This window comes from Phyllostomus hastatus, unplaced genomic scaffold (genome assembly GCF_019186645.2).
Source record: "Phyllostomus hastatus isolate PE091 unplaced genomic scaffold, TTU_PhHast_1.1 phas_contig_198, whole genome shotgun sequence".
Lineage (NCBI taxonomy): Eukaryota > Metazoa > Chordata > Mammalia > Chiroptera > Phyllostomidae > Phyllostomus > Phyllostomus hastatus.
In genome coordinates, this window is record NW_025333715.1 from 645,106 (window position 1) to 663,393 (window position 18,288).

At 71.6% G+C, this 18,288-nt stretch overlaps 2 protein-coding genes across 2 annotated transcripts; one reads left to right on the top strand and one right to left on the bottom strand.

Annotated features, from left to right (window-relative positions):
• The first annotated feature begins 1,817 nt into the window (after nucleotides 1-1,817).
• LOC123816033 (transcription initiation factor TFIID subunit 4-like) lies at nucleotides 1,818-11,233 on the top strand. Its single transcript, XM_045834754.1, has 4 exons — nucleotides 1,818-1,913; nucleotides 6,666-6,837; nucleotides 7,892-7,953; nucleotides 10,632-11,233. Exons 1-4 carry the CDS (start codon nucleotides 1,818-1,820, stop codon nucleotides 11,118-11,120), a joined length of 819 nt encoding a protein of 272 aa, XP_045690710.1. The 3' UTR covers nucleotides 11,121-11,233.
• Nucleotides 11,234-11,356: 123 nt separating this feature from the next.
• On the bottom strand, nucleotides 11,357-18,194 carry CRELD2 (cysteine rich with EGF like domains 2). Its single transcript, XM_045834824.1, has 10 exons — nucleotides 17,904-18,194; nucleotides 17,695-17,777; nucleotides 16,934-17,044; nucleotides 16,528-16,619; nucleotides 15,684-15,860; nucleotides 14,497-14,592; nucleotides 13,437-13,520; nucleotides 12,527-12,622; nucleotides 11,970-12,116; nucleotides 11,357-11,645 (listed from the first exon to the last, which is right to left on the bottom strand). The coding sequence occupies exons 1-10, from the start codon at nucleotides 18,033-18,035 to the stop codon at nucleotides 11,572-11,574; spliced, it is 1,092 nt and encodes a 363-aa protein (XP_045690780.1). The 5' UTR covers nucleotides 18,036-18,194; the 3' UTR covers nucleotides 11,357-11,571.
• Between the last annotated feature and the right edge of the window lie 94 nt (nucleotides 18,195-18,288).

The window sequence follows — 18,288 nt, forward strand, 5'->3', positions numbered from 1 at the left end:
AGCTCCCGTCCAGGCTCACCGAGGGGCGGCGGGCCCAGGTCCTCGCTGAAGGGGGCTTCTGTCCGCTCCAAACCACTTGGGCCTGTCCGTGGGGCCATTTCTGGCAGAGCCTGGGACTCAGCCCCGTGGCCCACGCCGGCCTGGAACAAGGATCGGGGAGTCCAGCCCGCTCCAGGGATCATGACCCCCTCCACGTCCCCCTCTCCCTCGCCCCCACCCCGGCCCTCATCACGGTGGCCCTTCTCATGGACCTCTCCGCCTCCACCCGGCAGGGCAGCCAGGAGGCCTGGGGTGACCTCAGGCCTGTCCCAACGCAGCTTGCCCCAGGCCGCCCCAGGGGCCTCACTCCGCTGTTCACTCCCCAGCCGAGGCCCCGGGGCCCTGGCCCGGCCCGCAGCTGAAGAGGCAGCCGGGTGCAGGGGGAGGCAGGGAGGCCCCTCCCCCCAGTGCTCTGCCCTGGGCACAGGACCCGGGTTGGGGACCCGGCTCAGCCTCAGGGCCCCCCAGAGCTAGGGCACGTGGGGTCAGGCGGTCAGCGGGTCCTGGTCGTGGGGGCTGCTCCGAGGGTCACAGTGGCCGTCACCCCAGGCCCAGGGTGTGACTGGGCGGATGGACTCAGCAGTTGGGGCCCCGCCTGAGCTAGGTTCTCAGCCCTCGTGGTGGGGACACCCAAGTGGAGATTCAGGAACTGCCCCACCCTGCTCAGACTGTGAACGGACAGAGGGCTACACCCTGGGGTGCTGACGTCGCAGAGACGGGTGCCCCCTCCAGCCCCAGCGCCTGCAGGTCGCTGTCTCAGCCCCATTTAGTCCAGACCGGCCCCCATGGAGCCGGAGGTCCTGGCAGCGACCGGATGGCCGCAGGCCTGGCGGAGGGGCCACCACACCGAGTGCTGGGTGGCTCCAGGGGCCTCGGGCCGGGGCCAGAGTGAGGCCCGCTGCCTGGGGCCTGGCCCTGCCCCCCCCCCCACGGTGGGTGGGCGGGGTGGGCTGTGCAGGGCTGGGGCAGGAGCAGGAGGGCTGGCCCGCAGCGGCCCCGGGGGCGGTCTGTGCACCTCGCCCCACGGGTCGGGGCTCTGCCGGCCAGCGGCCCCCAGAGGCCAGTCTCTCCAGGGCACACAGCACGGGCCGCGCTGCCCGGGAACCGCAGGTCAGCAGGGCGGCCAGCCCTGCCCGGCAGGAGTGGGGGCTGAGTTCTCCCACGCTGCAGCGTGGCCACAAGTGGACGGAATGGCGGAGGCCAGACGGAATGGCGGAGGCCAGACGGCTGGGGGCTGGGGTCAGGGAGGAGTCACCCCCCGGGGTGCTCCGAGGGCGGGACCTTTGTTCACGGAGAAAACCCTCCCTCCTCCACCTGCCCGTGGGTCCTCCCCCGAGACCTGGGCGTGGGGCCTGGGGGTCCCGGGCAGGTAGGTCCTGCAGAGTCAGGTGGCCGAGGGCCCTGGGCCTGCGCAGGCTCACAGCTCCTCCCGCTGTCCAGCCCCCGCGGCGGCTGCCATTCCTGGAGCTCTGCTCTGGGCTGTGGGCCTGGGGCAGGTACCTGAGGGGGATCTTCAGGGGCAGTGGTTTTAGGGGAAGCGCTCGAAACTCCTGAGGCTGTGTGAAGGGCTTCCCCGACCCTGCACCCCTCCCTGGGGCACGAGGGGCCAGCCTCCTGCTCCCCCTGGGTGCCCCTGGGCCCGCGCCTGGGTGGGCAGCGGAAGCTGGGACCTCACTCCGGGGCTGCCCCCTGTCACCTCACCTCCCGCTGTGACGGCCAGCCCAGGCCTGGGCGAGGCTGGCTCTGGGCTTGGGGCTCCAGTGGCTGACCAGGCCTGCATGGCCCCCAGCCCACAGCCCGGGGCAGAGGGGTCCCCAGGGGGCTGCCCTTACCCCTCAGAGCCCGGCTGGGCCCGCGGCTCTGGGCGGGACTCGGTCAGACGGCCGCCGGCAGGAATGGCAGCAGCTCTGTGACCCCAGCAGGCGGAGGCCGGCGGCCCCGCGGCCCGGACCCCGGTGCTGCCCGTGGCTGCGAGGAACTGTGTACACAGCACTGGGATGTTTCCCCTGCCCCGCACTCCAGTGTGTGCCGGGAACGTGAGCCGGCCGGGGGTGCTCTGGGTCTGCAGCGAGCGGTCGGGGGCGGGGCATGGCGGGCGATGCTCCGTCTGCATTCATTCATTCATTCATTCGCTTGCTGACTCTCTCGTTCCTTCCTTCCTTCCTCCGTCCGCCTGTCCGCCGTGGCTCAGTCAGCAGGCCTTTCCCAGGTGCCCACTCCGGGCCGGGCTGCAGGGAGGGAGGGCGGCGGCTGGACACACGGGGGGCTATCGTTTCTTCGCCGTTGCAAAGAGTGGGCACCTCTCTCGAGTCTGTGGGGCTGTGGCACTCCGGACGGGTGTGTGGATGGGCAGACACAGACACGTAGGGGACTGGCGCAGGGTTCTGGCTGAGGCGTCCCTTGAGCAGTCCCCTGATCCAGGCCCTTGGGGGCCGCCTCCCTCGCTGGGACCCACACAGCGCCCAGCCAGACAAGGAGGCACCTCCAGGGGGACCCCAGCAGGCTGCGTCCGTCCCCTTGCCCACAGAGGACACGTCCACGCACACTGTGGGCTGGACCCAGGGGCCGTGGGCTGGACCCAGACCACAGGCAGCAGGCCCCGCTGGTGCGCACAGATGCGGACAGGTGAGGGCAGGTGGGCGAAGAGCAGTGGCTCCATTCCACGCCGGTGAAAGGCGCCTGCCAGGGCCTGGGGCCCCGGGGCCTGCCCAGCCTCCCATGCGCCTGATTTCCTCTCTCCCGCACTGCCCGACACCCTCCCTAGGCCACCCAGCACCCGCCCCGCACGCACCCAGAAGGCCTGAGGTCCCGAGGGAGCCGACTCTGGCCGGCCCCTGGGAGCCGCACGGGCGCCAGCAGGCGGAGGCCGCTCTGAGTCCGAGGAGCCCTCGGCAGGGGCGGGGGTGTCCCTGAGCCACAGCGCCCGCGGCCCAGCTGCCCCCAGTGCCAGGCACCCCGCGGCGCCCCTCCCCAGCCGCTCTGGGCGGGGTGGCCCACGCAGGCCAGCTCCGGGCCAGTGCCCGCAGCGGGGGTGGGGGGGCGAGCCAAGTGGGCCTCCTCCTCCTCCCCCTCCCCAGCCAATGTGGCGGGGGCGAGGGGGAGTGCAGCTGCTCCTCTCCTGCCGTGGTCCCGGGGGCGTGTCTACGGGCCGTGTGTGCCCGTGAGCACGCGTGTGCACGTGTGAACGCCCCGCGCCCACGTGCCCACGCTGGGCCGTGCTTGCTGGTGCACAGTGTGCGAGCCACAGGCAGGAGGCCGGCCTGGGCGGCAGCGACGTGGTGACCGCTGGTGCCCGGACCCACCCGGCCCTCAGGCAGGGAGGTGAGGCAGAGGGGCAGCGAGGGGGGCGGGGGTCAGGCTGTCCCGGCCTCCCACGGAGCCCGGCCGCCCCTCACCTCATCCCCCTTCCCCCACACTGCCTGGCCCAGCCCTTCGCTGTGTCCCCGGGGCCTTGGGCCCCAGGCCACGCTGCCCTGACCTCACAGAGCTTCCCCCGACACTCGCGTGTCTCCTGGCTGTGGTCGGCCTGCAGCGTGGGGCTCGTCTCTCAGTGGGTTCCGAGTGGGGCTGGGGCCCAGGGTGACAGTGTTCAGAGGCCCTGGCCGACCTGCCTGGAGCCGGGCACGGAGCAGGTTCCCAGCAGGTATGTCCGGGTGTGCGTCCCCATGTGGCCGGGGGGCCCCTGCGGGGCAGAGCAGGCTCCGTCTTGGGGTTCAGAACCGACCGCAGCTTTGCCCCAAAGCCGGAAGCTGGGGCGCTGTGGTCAGAGGGACAGACAGACAAGTGGACAGACAGGCGGGCAGCTGGTGGCCGGCAGGAGCTGCTGAGAATCGGCGGAAGCTGGGGCGGGCGGCCGGAGGGTGGCCCGACGGGCCCTGGAATTCCTCGCTTCCTGTTTTCCCAACAAAGGGCCTCTGTCCCCCCCGGAAGGCCACTGGCCGGCGGCCGCGGACGCGCCTTTTCCGCCTTCCCCACAAACAAGTTGTTTTCCTCCTCTGCGCCTGGTGCCGTGGCAGCTCCCCGAGCCCCGACCGGGGCCCACCAGAGGGTCCTGCGGGGCAGGCGCCCCTTCCCACAAGGCCCCCAGGGCCAGCAGGGGACGAGCGCTCAGTGCTGCCCACCCGTGGGGGTCCGGCCCGGCCCTGGGGGCCACTGCAGCCAAAGGGTCTGGTGGGTGGGGGCTGCGCTGGGCTTACGCTCCTGAGGCCTGTCAGGCCCAGTGACCCCCAGGGCCTGGTCCAGCAGCACCCAGAGCAGGGCCGGGCTGAGTCCACACGGGCCTCCTGGGGGGTGGGGGCAGCCAGGCCGGGCAGCCCTCCGGGTGGCCCTCCCTCCAGGCCAGCTGGGAGGGCTGCCCCTGGGCGCTCAGCCAGGTAGATGCTGTAGGGCTTGCTCCACAGAAAGAGGGTCCTCTAATGGGCCAAAGCCCCTGAGTGGGAGCCGTGGGAGGTGACCGGGTGCCTGCACCTGGCGGTGGGGGGGTGGGCGGGAAGGAGGGGCCGGAGTGCCCGCTCCAGCCCCTCGGCCACGTGGCCTTGAGGCGCGGCCAGCACAGCGCAGAAACAGCCGCCCGCTGCAAGCCCTGGCTCTGGGAGCGCTGGCCCGTGCGGGCTGCGGCCGGGGCTCAGCGCCGGCGTGAGGGTGGGAGCGCGGCCCTCCGTGCCTGGCCGTGGCGCTGAGCAGCAGTGGGCCCGGCGCCCGCGGCGCACGGCTCTGAGTGGGCGACGGTGCGCCTGGGCGGCAGGCGCCGGCACGCCCGTGTGAGGGGCTGGGGGCTATTTATAGCCGCTCTGCGGATGACAGGCGCTATTAATAGTGAGGGCGGAGGGTGAATGGACAATGGGCCCCTGGGCGGGGGTGGGGGGTGGGGGCAGGGGCCGTCCTCGCCCGAGACGCCCGGGGCTGGCACCCCAGCTCTCACCCAGGCGGCCAGACAAGGGCCACTGTTCCCTGGTCAGCAGCTGAGGGGGGGTCTGGGGGTGGTCCCAAGCTGCTGTCCCCCAACTCTCCCAGCCAGCCCTCGCCCGAAGGCAAAGCTAGCCCGTGGGACCCAGGAAGGAGGGCGCTGACATCAGCCTCCCACCCTCGGGTGGCAGGTGGCAGCACGGCAGTGGTGGGGGCAGGGGACCTTGAGCCCTCGCCCCCAACCGGGGTGCTCTCTGGGGAGCATCCCCTTTCCAGGCCGAGGTCAGAAGGGAACTGGACATGGGTCCTGGCAGCCAGGGCACCCGGGGGTCCCAGCAGTGAATGGGTGCTCAGCGGGGCCTTGGGCCCACACCCAGGGGTGACTGTGGAGCAGCCGGGCCAGCCTCCCTGGGCCGAGGCTGCTGGGTCGTCCCTGCTGCCGTGAAGCTCATTGGGGTGCCAGCAGGGAGTGCCCAGGCCGACCGCACCCTGAGGTGTAGGTGAAGTGGGAGACACCCCTCCAGGCCTCACTTCCTCCTGCTGCCCAGGTCCACCACTAGGGGGCACTTCCCTCCTTCCCTGAGCCCAGACCCAGGTCCCAGCAGGCACCTTCCAGAGGGTGGCTGTGTCCAGAGGCCCACCTAGCAGGGCCGCCTCTGGGGCGGGGGGTGGAGAGGAGGCTGTGGGGGGCTCAGGCCCTGCTGCGACCAGCCCTATGGCTGCCCTGCCCCCCAGAGGCCGGGCCTGAGGTCCTGGAGTGGGGGGCAGGGCAGGAGGGGTCATGAACCTCAGCGTCTGAACAGGTGCGACCGGCAAGGGCGCGCACGGGGCCAGGCGGTGAGGCTCCGGGACACCTTCATCCAGGCCCCAGGGAACACGTAGCGGTCCCAGTCGCACAACAGTTAGGGGTCCTGGGGTCCCACATCCCTCTAGCCAGCAGGGAGAGGCCCCCGCTGCTGGACCTTCCTGGATGAGACCCTCTGCGGGGACCTGGGGGGCGGCCTCCCGCGCTCCCCACCCCCAAATTCGCATCTCATTCACCCCCTCCTTCTGCCTGGCCCAGATCCTTCGGGACAGCCGCCCCCCTGCTTCCCGCAATAGTGTCACCGTCACGAGGTGCGCGAGCATCCCGCCCGCGCCACCTGTCGCCAAGCCCTTTCCAAAAAGGTCGTGGCCGAGCGCGCACGCGCCGGGTCTACGTAGGAAACCTCGGGTTTTACCATCAGCGTCATCACTGCCCCCCCCCCCCCCCCCGCGTTACTACCGCTCCGGGAAAGGGAGAACGTGGGGGAGGGGTGTCCCGTGCCCTCACGCGCCTGCATGGTGGGGGGGAGCGCGGGCGGAGCCGGAGTGCGCACAGCCAGGACTCGGCCCCTACCCAACTCTCCTCCACACGGGACCTGGCCCGCAGGACCAGATGCTGCCCTCCCTTCGCCCCCCCGCCCCTCCCTCCGCGGGGACAGCCGGGCCTCTGCTTCCGGCGCCGCCCCCTTCCCGTCAAGGCAGCGCCCCCTTCCCGTCCGCTGGCTGGGCCCCTTCCTAGCGCAACCCCAAAATCTGCTCAGCGAGAGAAAAGGGGAGTAGGGCCGACCTCCCTCCGCTGCGGGGGTTAGGCCAGGGCTGGGGATGCGGCCCGTGGAAGGGGTCCCGCGGCCGAAGTGTGCCTGCTGGGCCGAGCGAAGGGACACAGCAGGGGGGCTGGGGTGGGGGTGGGGGCACAGTGGGGAGGGGCGCTGGTGGAGGGGCTCCGGGTCTGCACCGTCCACATCGCTGAGCCCCCAGGGGCTGAAGTGCTGGGGTGCCCTCTCTATCCCCCCTCACTCGGCGAGGCGGCAGCCACGCGCCCAGGTCCAGAGAGAGAGCGCCAGGCTGGCTGGCGACCCTCTGAGGGCGGTGCGGAGGCGGCCTGCGGGCCTGGGGGCGCTGCCCGGACCCCGGGGAGCCCCTGGGCCTGCAGCGAGTGAGCAGTGTGGTCAGTGTCCGTTCGGGCGCCCTCTGGCGGCTGCGGGCCGCCGGTGGCCAGGCTGCAGGGAGGGCAGCCAGCGCCAGCCTGGGGATGGCGCCTGGGAACTTCTCTCCAGCAGGAGTCCCCTGGGTTGGGAGGTGGGGTCTCTGAAAAGGGAGGCACCCGCCCCCCACGGAGCCCCACCGGGGCAGGCTGGCCCTCTCCCCACACTGCTGTGGGGCCGGCCAGCCTGGTGTCTGGGGCCATCCCAGCCACAAGCAGAGCTTTGAGGGGCCCAGGAGCAGGGGGGAACCGGTGGCCTGAATGGCAGCCTGTCCCCACGGAGGCACAAGGCTGATGCCACTGGACCACCGTCCGAAGCCTTCTGCCCCGCCGCGGCCCACAGGACCACTGGCTCCTGTGCCACCCGCCCACCCCTGCTGGGCCAGCGCGCCCTCCCCATACTCCCTGAGGGGCCCCCCCAGGGCTGCAGAGTGGAGGTGCCCAGCGCAGCCGGGCCGACCCCTGGTCACCTCCTCATGGCCATCTTGTCCTGGCCGGGAGCCCCTACCCACAGGCGCAGGCCCCCGTGGGACCAGCAGGCAGGCGGAGGCAGGAGTGGGGCAGTGGAGGAGGGCGGAGAGCGGCCCCGGGGGTGGGGGTCAGGAAGGCTGGTGGGGGAGTCTGTGAGCAGAAGACAGGGCCCAGGGAGGGGTGGTCTGCGGAGGCTGCTCCCGGGCCCCGGGACTGTGGAGCCGGTGGGGTGGGGTGGGGGCAGCACAGGCTCTGGTTGAGGGGTGCTGGGGGCAGGAGTGGTGGGCAGGTGGCCTGGATGTGGGGTGTCAGAAGAGGAGCAGGACAGTCTGCAGCTGCTGGGACCCCGGAGTACCCTGGAGGCCCACGGCGTCCTTGTGGCTCCCTGGGGGGTGGGGCGGGGGCACCCGGGGATCATGGAGCGGAGCTCTGGCTGGTTTGACCCCTGACCAGCGGCCATTTCTCCAGGCCTGAACAGACTGCTGGAGCCGGCATCCTTGACGGTGGACCTCGCTTCTTTGGCCGCCATCGTGAGTGAGTCCCGGGGAGCTTCTGCGTCTGTCCCCAGCTGGGAGGAAGTCCACCCTGGGGTGGTCAGTGACACAGTGACAGGCCTGTGGTGCGAGGTGGCGGTCCGGTCACGTCATTTGCTCCACCAGTCTGACCACTACAGGCAGGTGGCTGGTCCAGGATGATGGTGGACGCTGTGAAGGCCCCCTGGGCCGCAGCCGGGGCACCCTCTCGTCCAGCCCCACCGGGAAGAAGACTGAAAACCTGGGGCAGTGCTGTCCACTCAGCCCCTTCCCCGCTCGCCGTCCCCCCACTGTGCTGACACCCGGGGGAGGCGAGTCCTGGGCCCCGGAGGCTGCTGAGCAGGATCCCTGGCCTCTACTCACTTGAGCCAGTGGCGTCTGCCCACCCGGGCCAGACAAATGTCCCCAGACACTCAGCAGGGCCCCGGGGCCCCCCGGCGAGAATGCCGCGTCCCACCTCACGATGCGCCAGGCCAGGGGCCCGCTTCACAGCACAGCCAAGGTGGGGCCGGCAGCGACCACGGGCACGCACACACCATGCTTCCAGAAGCTTCTAGCCCGACCTGGCGTGCGGTGGCCAGTGGAAGGCCAGGCCCTTTGGGTGGACGCCGTCCCAGGTCCTGCCCGTGGGGCTGCATCCCCACAGCACCCACCGCTCCCGGTTCCAGGAACTGCTGGAGGGTGGGAGCGGAGCGGGGGTGGGGGCTGGCTCCCCAAGGGACGCAGCAGACAGCCCTGGGCTGGAACCAGGACCCGGGAAGTGGAGCCCAGCGGGCGAGCAGAAGCACCCTGGAGCAGGGCGGGCCTCTGACCTGCTGCTGACCAGCAGGGGGGTCGGCCACGGGCTGCTCAGGGGGACGTGTCTTCTGCCTCGACCTGGAGGAGGTGGCGCGGGACCACGGAGGGCGCTGACCGAGCATACCCCACGGCCCTGCTGCCCCAGGCCCCTCCCAGGCACACCCCGGGTGGGGGGGGGCGAAGGCGCCGCCCCTGGCTGAGACTGGATCCCTCCAAGGTTGTCAGGTCCGCGGTCCCAGGTGGCCGTTGCCCAGCTGTGCCCTGGCCCTGGTGCCTGCCTGCCTGTCCCTTCCTTGGCTGTGATCGCAGGAGCAGGACACTTCTGTCCACACTGGGGGCTGGGCCTGGCCTCAGCATGCCCTGCCCTGGGACCTGGGACCTCCTGAACGAGGGAGTCATCCCGCAGCACCCTCCCTTCCATCGCACCTGAGAGGCTCCGGCCCAGACTGGCCGCAGCTCAGGCAGAGGGGCCGCCCGTGTGGTCCCACAGCGCCGCCTGCTGGCTGCAGCCACCCTCTGGCCCAGCAGCCACGGAGGGTCCCGACAGTGGTGTGGTCCCCACACTGGCACACACTGCCCACCCCCGCCCCAGCCCAGGGTGGAGGGGAGGTCACAGGGCCAGCAGGGGGCACTGCCGGAGGGGGGGTCCCCCAAGTAGGGAGGTTGCCCGGTGTCCCCCACAGGCGGGGCCAGAGTCCACGCGAGGGTCCCATCGTTGAAGACCCCAAACCCACGTCCGCACACCACAGCCCGTGGGCCCTCAGCCACCGTGGTCCCAGGCCCCTGTGACCCTCACCCCCGGCCTGGCCTGGCCAGGTCCTGCCGGGGTCAGGTCCGTCCCCAACCCCTCCTACCCAGCGGCCCCGTGGTGGTCCTTCCTGCAGCTGGGAGCCCCCTCCCCATCCAGATGGGAAAGCGGAGGCTGGGGTCTCCAGGGAGCGGCATCCCCACGAGTGCGGGACCCTGGAGCCCCAGTGGGGTGACTTGGGGAGGGGGTGAGGGCAGTCCTGGGGGGCACAGCTGAGCAGGGGCCCTGGTGGGGGAGGGGGGAGGAGGGGGGGCCAGACTGGGATGTCCCTGGGGGGAGACAGCGGGAGGTTCTCGGGAAGAACCAGCGCCCCCCCCCGACTCCCGCTCTGCCCTGGAGTGGGAGCAGTGAAAGGGCCAGCGGGGGTCCAGTGGGGGTCCCAGAGCAGGGCCAGTGAGGACCACCTGGTCTCGTCCCTCCCAGGCCTCACGGTGCCCGTGGAGTTGGCCTAGGGCGGGCCACGGCCCAGCAGGAGGGCAGGGGAGCTGCCCGCGGTGGGCCGACACAGGGGCCCAGTGGGGGGAGCCAGCTGCAGGGGCACGGGCCCTCTCCACTGCCAGGGGACTGTCCAGCCCCTCAGGGCACCTTCAGTGGCACTTGCGGGGACAGGGCGTCTGCACCCAGAGCCTGTGTAGGAGGGGTGGCTCCCGGGTGACCCTGCCGTGTGTGGGGTGACAGTGCCACCTGGTGGCCACACGTCCAGTCCTGCAAGGACCTGAGATTCTCTGGGTTCCGCCTGGAAAGGGCGTCAGTTCTGTGGCCTGGGGCGCGAGGCCACCCTGGGGAACGGCTTTGACACCTTGGCCTGGGCCTGAGTGTTAGGTCCCAGCAGATCAGGGGCCGCCTGTCCTGGGCTGGACCTCCAGTGAACCCGCCGGTCCCTGTGGCCGGCACAGGTGTGGCTTCTCCCCCCCCTTCCTGGGAGTCACCTGCACTGACCCTCCTCCCAGAGGGGACCCTGGCCAGGGGCCCCCCTTCTGGGCCTCACCCTGCAGCCACCTGCCAGCACCAGGCACCCCCTGCCGCCCCCAGCTCTCACGCTGGTTTGCTGTCCTCCGCCCCCCTCCAGGCCCGTCAGGGACCCCCACTCCCCTCCACACCCACTCTGGTGGTGACCGCTCCCACCACCTGCTCTGCGCGCCAGCCTGCGCCTCGGTGCCGTCTCCAGGAGGGACCACGTCAGCCTAATGCCCCCGAGGGCCCCCAGTGCAGGCCCCCACCCTGGGCAGCAGCGGCCCGCTGCCCGCACCGGAGGTCATCCTGGCCCGCCAGCTGGACCCGCGGACACCTGCCCTGGGATGGAGAGCCGCCATCCCCTGCCAGCTGGACACGGAGCTGCGAGGTAGTGGCTGCGGGTGCAGCCAGCCCCCGCGGGGACACACCCAGACTGGCCTCTGCCCAGGGTGGGCCTGGGCCCCCGGGGGCCAGAGCAGAGGCCACGGCCTGGCCTCCGCACGGACCCGTGAGGACGGCCCACAGCCTCTCCACCCCGCTGCCTGCCCCCTTCCCAGAACTCCTCCTCTCCCGGCCGAGGTGCCGGCCCGGGGTTCGCCGCTGATGTCCGTCTCCAGCTCGGCCCCCAGAGAGGGCTGTGCCCCGCCCCCCCGGTCTGGTCCTGAAACCCCCGATGAAGGTCTTGGTTACTCGCAGGCCTGCGGTGGTTGCCGGGGAGGTGGGCGCGGTGGGCCTGCCCGCCCCCCGCAGGGCTCAGCGGCCGCGCACGTCTTCCCCCGAGTGGGCGGGGCGGGGCCAGCGCCTGCGGCCCCCGTGAGACAGACCCACGCCCGCCCGTGCCCGCCTTCAGTGGTGACTTTTATTACAAAGAACAGTATCAAAATATACAAATATGTTTAAGAACCAAAAATGCAGCTTTTTGAAGGGTCGAATGAGTGTCAGCCGTGTTGAAGGCAGCTTCTCCGGCCGCCCGGGGACGGGGGGCGGGGCTTCCCGGACGTCAGTCTGAATAATTTAAAGGGCAGGTCGGGCTCCGGCTCCGGCTCGGGGGAGCCTCACAAGTCCTCGCGCGCCGGCGGCCGCACCGCGTCTTCCTCTGCGGCCTCCTCTGCGGCCTCCTCTGCGACCTCTGCCAGAAAACACACCGGGCGCTCGAGAGGCCTGCGCGCAGGAGAGGCGGGGCGGGCCCTGCGCACCCCTGGGTCTGACGCCGGGCACCCGGGACCAGGGGGCGGGCGGGCGGCCCCTTCTGCCGTGGAAGCGGCAGCCTCCAGCCCAGGAAGCTCTGCAGCCGCAGCCACGAGCCTCGCGCCACGGAAGTCTCCCTCTGCAGCAGCAGGGGTTGGGGGCGGGGCCTCTCTTCGCAGCCCCTCCCCATCGGTGCAGGGACCCGCCCCCACCCGCTGTCAGGGCCCAGGGCGCACCCCCCCCCACCCCGCCCGCCACCGCTCACCGCCCCCCGCGGGCTGCGCCGGCACGCAGGCGTCCTCCGTCTCCTCGAAGCCTTCGGGACACACGCAGACGTAGCTCCCGGGGGTGTTGTAGCAGCTCTCGCCGGCCCTGGCGCACGCCTTCTCCGGCAGCGCGCACTCGTCCACGTCTGGAACAGAAAGTTCGCCTCGGTCACCGCCTGGACAGGCGGGGCTCACTCGCCGCCGGGGAACAGGGCTCAGCAGCCGCACCTCGAGACGGGAGCGAGGGCAGGACTTCACAGGAGCCTGGGGAATCAGGGCTCTGGGGCAGAGGCAGAGACGTGCCGGCCTCGGGGCCGGCCAGCTGGGCGCAGACAGGACACGTGGGTGCACGGGGCTGGCCCGCAGCTCGAGGGTGCAGGGCTCACAGTGGGGCGGCCCCACCTCCGTGTCTGCATCTCGTGAGACCCCCGGGGTACTCGGGAGGCTAGAGAAGCAGGGCCCGCGGGGAGCGCCTGAGCCCACTGTCTATGCCCCTCAGCTCAGGGCCGCCGGTGCAGCGGGCCCTGGGGGGCTCCGTCGGGGCTGGGACACTGACCTGCACACTGGCCGCTCTCCCTCGTGTGGCCGGGGATGCACTCCTTGCACCGCCCCGGGCCCTTGCCCGTGCAGCCCACACAGGTGGGGTCGCACTCTGGAAACGAGAGGAGAGGCTGTGGCGGCAGCAGACCGGCCGCCCGGGAGCACCCCGGGGCTGACACTCCAGCAGGGGCGCGGGGGAGGCCTGGTGCCCTCGAGCCGGGGGCCCCTCACCGGTCACGCAGGGCGCTCCCAGAGCTCTCCCCCGGGGAAGGGCAGACGCCTGGGGTGGGTGCCACGACGGGCCCCCGGCAGCCGAGGCACCACCGTCCTGTGAACCCCCGTGGAAACTGCGGGGACAGTGGCCTCCCAAACCGCCCTCCCCCACCCCGGTGCAGGTGCCGGCAGCTGCTGACATTGCCCCGCTCGCCCACCGGCAGCTCAGCGGCAGCAGCGGAGACCAGAGCCGGCACGTCCCAGGCGGAGGAGCGCCTGCGCCACCCCAGACCCCCGGCAGAGGCGGCCCCGGCCGCGGCCCCAGCCCAGCGGCGCTGGGCACCCTGCAAATGCGAAAGCTCTCCGGCGAGGGCGTTCACGGCTCCGATGGCGGGAACCGCGTTCCAACACCCAGCATCCCGGAGTGCTGCAAGCTGTGCGGTGGCGGCGTGCTCCGAGATCGTGAGCGGGACGCAGAGAACGGTGACACGCGGACGGCCACCGGCGAGGCGCCGTGTCCGACAGGCGAGGCCAGAGAGCAGCGCGGGGAGCCCGCCCAGCACTGCAGGCCCCGTGGGTGGGATCGATGGTGCTGTCTGTCGTTGCTCCACCGTCTCCAGGCGTTCTGACCGTGCTACACGGCCGACGCCTGCCACCCGAGCGGCCCCCTCGGAGGGCGTGCGCGTGGGAGGGGCGCGCGGCCCGGGCCGCACCTTCGCAGTTGAAGGAGCCGCCGACGTTCTCGCAGTACTGCTGGGGGCCGCAGGGGGGCGTCTCCACCGCACACTCGTCCACGTCTGCAACGCAAGGCGCCACCGTGAGGGCCCGCCCCCTCCGCCCCCTTCCGGACCACACAGCCGGCCCCCAGCACCTCCCCCCCGCGGCCAGGGCCGGCCTGAAGGGGGTGGCCACGGTGTGGAGGACAGCTCTACGGGGCGGGCCTGGAGGCCTCTTGCAGGACGGGGGGCGCTTCCCTCCCCCTGGAGATGGGGCGAGCAGCCCGACTGGCCCAAGGCCTCGCGGCTCTGGTGGGGGGCGGAGGGGGGCAGCCGACTCTACTTGCAGCCCCGCTGGCCTGCCCGTGGGCCTCTGGGCCCCGGGCTCCGGGATGCTGCAGGGTAGGTGGAGCCAAAGGAAAGGGCGCACTGCAGCAAGTGGCGGCCACCAGGCTGGACGGGCGGGGACAGGCGGACGGGGAGACACGCCTGGGGCCTCACGTCTGTGTGGCTGGAGGAGCCCAGGGCAGCCACCGCCCCCTCTGTGGCCAAGTGGCCAGCCCAGGCAGACGCTGCGACCGCCAGGCTCACCAGTGTGGCTCCCCAGCCCAGGGACGTCCAGGGGGCTGTGAGCAGCAGGACCTGCCTGTGCTGCTGCTCTGAGTCCTGTCCAGGCGGGGACCACGTGCCCCCCAGTCTCCGTCAGCACCCCTGCCAGCCCCCACATCTGCCCCTTGTGGAACCAGGGCCTGAGCTGCCAGTGAGGATGACCGGCAAAGGGGCCACCGGCCCAGCCCTGAGTGGGGGCGGCAGAGGGGGGGAGGGACCCCCAAGGCTCCTTCCTGGAAGTGGCTGCACCTGCCACCAGCTGTGGGCGAGACACACGTGTCCCGGGACCGTTGAAATGTGACACAGAACACCACAGTCGCCTTCCCTACAAGTCCCCGATGGGGCCGAGGGCCGAAGTGAGCCCGCCTGGGAGGGGCTGGCGCAGCCCCCGCAGGGAAGCCGGGGGGCCATGGGGCACGGGGAGGGGGGCCCGGGGCGGCTCGCTCACCCACGCAGGCGCCGTCCTCCTCGGCCCAGCCCACTTCGCACTGGGCGCAGTCCCTGTTGGTGGGGCCTGAGCAGGTCTTGCAGGACTCGTTGCAGGCTGGAAGGCAGAGTGGGCGCTGTGGGTGTGCGCAGGCCCACCCGCAGCATGAGGGGCGTCCGCAGCGAGGGGTCCCCGCCCAGCAGGCCGGAGCAAAAACCAGAAACGGACGGAAAGACTCTGGCAGAGCCCGACTTGCTCCCCGACACAAAGCCGTGCTCCTGGGATGCCCGGCACCCACGGGGCTCCCCTCGCCTGTCGGTGGTGCCCCCTCTGCAAACGAGGGTTACGAGGGACCTTCTGTAGTTCCCTGGCTGGTGGGCCCCGCTGCGCTCCGACACCCCGGCTGGGACAACGCAGAGCGGCTCCCACTCCGACCGTGGGGAACGGCCACGGCAGCCGCGCCCGCGAGCGTTGCTGACGAGGCCGCCCCTGGTCGCTGCCCCGCCGTCACAGCCCGCCCCTGAGCACGCCGGTCAGTGAGCCGCCCCAGGCGCTCGCCCTGGGCTGTGTGTCGGGGGAGAGCGTGCCCCCTGCTCCCAGGCCACCGGAATGGCCGGCAAGGCCAGTCACAGCTGAGACGGTCTGTCTGTGCGAGACTCCCCAGGGGGTGGGAGGGCAGGGCAACGGCCCCTGAAGACCAGCTGGGAAGACCCCCGTACCCGCCACAGGTCACCACCACAGCGTGTCCTCCAGAAGGGACCCGGGGCCAGGAGGTCACGCCCCGTGGCCTCCCCGTGTTCCCGTTCTCACCGGGGCCACCTCCCCACCCTGCCTCCACTGTGAGTGACAGCAGGCTGCTCCGGCCCCCGCCGCCCGCATCGCACCCACGGACACGCAGCACAGCCCTCCAAGGCCAGCCATCCTGCGGGAGAGCCGTGTGGGGAGCAGGCCCCGTGCCGGGACACGCCAGTGCCAGGCCACGAGACGAAGACCGTCGCGGATGTCGCAGGACTGCTGGCCCCGGGGTCGTCTCAGCCAGAGGTCAGGAGAAACGCGACCCTCCTCTCCTCTGGGGTGGTTTGGGGACAGGAAGTGGGGCCACAGCGGTGCGCTGGCCAGTCTCGTCCCTGCCCCCCCCCCGCGCACGTCCTGACCGCCGGGGCGGGAGACCCGCAGGTGTGCGGCCCCTCCTCTGCAGGGCCCGTTACCTGTGCACACGCTGTGCGTGGCGTTCCGCAGCGAGCTGAAGTAGCCGTCCGTGCAGTCCGTGCACAGGGCCCCGCGGTAGCCCGGGTGGCACTGGCAGGTCCCGTCCCCCTCTCTGCTGCCGTCTCCGCTGCACCGGCCGTTCCCGCTGCAGGGCCTCGCGGCCCCGCCCTGGCACGCTGTGGGGACCCAGACGGCGGTCAGCGGCACCCGAGGCGCGCTCGCACACGGAGAAGACGCCGCTTCGCTCACTCGCCGCACGCTCAGAGCTGCGAGCTGCTCTCCGGGTGCCTCGCTGAGTCCAGACCCCACGTTGCCCCTGAAGTGGGCACCACGGCTCTCTGAGGACGCGGGAGCCTGCGGGCCCCAGGCAGGGTCCGGGCGGCCTCCCTGAAACTTGGGGTGACGACGCTGGCACCTGGGGCGGGTGGAGCTGTGGCCACGTGCCGCTGGGACAGCAGGGAGGGCAGGTGGGAGGTGGCGGCACCCAGTAAGAGGGTCTCTCCTCAAAAATGGAGTCACGTGGTCCAGCTGACCACACGAGTGACTCGGGTGAGGCCCCAAGCAAGCTGGGGCTGACCGTGACCTGTGCGGCCGAACAGACACCCCGGCCCCAGCCTCTCACAGACCGGTCCTTGCTGTGAGCAGTGCTGTGCGGGGGCCTCGAAAGCCACCGCCCTGCACTCCTGGCGATGTCCAGGCAGGTGGGTTAGGAGGGACCCTCGGCTGGGCGCCGAGAGGGCAGCGTCCAGGCCGGCTGGGAGCCGCCGGCCCCAGCTCCCTCCCACGCTCTGCCCACTGGGAAGGAAGACCGGGCGCCTCGGGGTCTCCTGGAGAAAAACCTACCCCGGCAGTCCGGTCCGTACGTTCCTGGAGAACAGCAGACCTGCAGCGTTTTCACACAAAACCACTCGAACAAGTCAGGGTGCTCCTTCTTCCTGAGGGTTGGAAAAGCTCCGTTAACTCACCCGGGACAGAGTCCTTCGGGGCAAAGATGCGCTCCCTGCCACGTGCGGTGCAGGTGTCAGGGGACCTGGGAAGGGACAGGCAGGTGCGGGCACCCTCCCGGCCGACTCCCCGCTCTGGTCGCTGCACGAGGGCACGGAAGAGGTGACAGGGTAGAAAGAAGACGGTGGACGGACGCTCTCCACACTGTTCGTGACTTCTCCAAGTCTGATGTTCTCTCAGACCTCGGGTTAACGACACAGCCCCGGGGCGTTCCGGCGACCCGGCCCCCAGCCCGGACACTCACAGCCGCAGCCACCAGGCCTCCAACAGCTCCTCGTGCTCCTCCACCAAGCGGTTGCACTCGAAGTCGCTGCTCCCGCACAGGCCCTCCACGATCTCCAGGAGGCGGACCTCGCTGCAACACAGCCCGCCCGCCCGCCCGCCCGCGGTCAGCACGCGTCCCGCCGCAGCGTCCTGGGGCCCCACCGGGTGCCAGGCCAGAGCGGTGTACGGGCCACTTGAGTGAAAAAGACCCCCGGCAGACACACCAGCTGGGGATGGGAGGGCGTCTTGGGTACCACGCGGAGACTTGAACTGGAGGGGACATGGGGAGTCAGAGCCTCTGCAGCCTCCCTCAGGGTGACGGAGGGCGGGGTGGGGTCCGCAGGGAAGCCCCTGAAGCCGGCAGGACCCCACAGCTCCAGACAGAGGGGGAGCCACAACCACAGTTCGTGTGGGTGGGACTCCGTGCCCAGGCTGCATCTTTGAGACACCACCAAGTCTGCTGTGCGGCAGGGAAGCCAGCTGACCAGTGAGGGGCCAGTGGGTCAGTCCCAGGCCAGGGCACAGGTGGCCGAGCTGAAGGGATCCTCCGTGCCTGTCTGGCCCTTGGGAGCTGGGGCCGGCGGCTCCCACCCGCCCTGCACGCTGCCTTCTCGGCGCGCAGCTGAGCGTCCCTCCTAACCCACCTGCCGGGATGCCGCCGGGAGTGCGGGGAGGCGGCTCGCGCGGCCCCCGCACATCTCCCGGGAATGCCCAAGGGCTCGGAGCAGGGCGGGCGCCCACCTGAACTCATACTTGGACAGCGACTTCTCCTCCCACGCCGTGTTCCCACCGCCGAAGTTCTTCTTGGCCGTGTCCACCATTCCCTGCGGGGAGAGCATGGGCGTGAGGCTCCGGCGCACCGGTCCGTGCCGGGCTGACCCCAGCCCGTATGGCGGACCCGGGTCCAGCGTGGGCGGACCCTGGCTCCGTGTCCCGCGCCGCCAGCCCACCTGGTTGAACTTGTCCACCAGATCCCGGCAGCCCTGGCAGGGTGTCGGCTTCTGGGTGGCCTCGCCGGGCACCAGCAACAGCCCCAGCAGCAGCAGCAGCAGCCCCAGAGTGGCCGGGGCCGACGGGCGCATGGCGGGCCGAGCGGGCAGCGCTGCGAGGACGCGGCCGCGCGGGCAACGACCGAGGGCGGGAAGGAACGGCCGAGCGCTCAGGCCTCCGGCCGCCCACCGGCTCACCGGCGCCGGCAGTTCCCGGGACTACTTGACGGAGCCGGACGGGGCCCCGCCCCCCGCCATTTCTCGCACCGCTATTGGTCTGGGGGATCCTTCCTGTCCCCATGTGGCCCAATCAGGGCTCGCCACGAGAAGTGACCAATAGGAAGGT

Excerpts from the sequence above, each read along its gene's own strand:
- LOC123816033 (XM_045834754.1), top strand. The coding sequence starts at position 1,818 with ATGGCCCCCAGCCCACAGCCCGGGGCAGAGGGGTCCCCAGGGGGCTGC. Across the intron at positions 1,914-6,665 it reads GCGGCTCTGGGCGGGACTCG|TGGGGAGGGGCGCTGGTGGA; the intron begins GTCAGACGGCCG and ends GTGGGGGCACAG. Across the intron at positions 7,954-10,631 it reads TCGCTTCTTTGGCCGCCATC|GCCCGTCAGGGACCCCCACT; the intron begins GTGAGTGAGTCC and ends GCCCCCCTCCAG.
- CRELD2 (XM_045834824.1), bottom strand. The coding sequence starts at position 18,035 with ATGCGCCCGTCGGCCCCGGCCACTCTGGGGCTGCTGCTGCTGCTGCTG. Across the intron at positions 15,861-16,527 it reads GTACGGACCGGACTGCCGGG|CGTGCCAGGGCGGGGCCGCG; the intron begins GTAGGTTTTTCT and ends GGGTCCCCACAG. Across the intron at positions 11,646-11,969 it reads GGCGCAGCCCGCGGGGGGCG|AGGTCGCAGAGGAGGCCGCA; the intron begins GTGAGCGGTGGC and ends GTTTTCTGGCAG.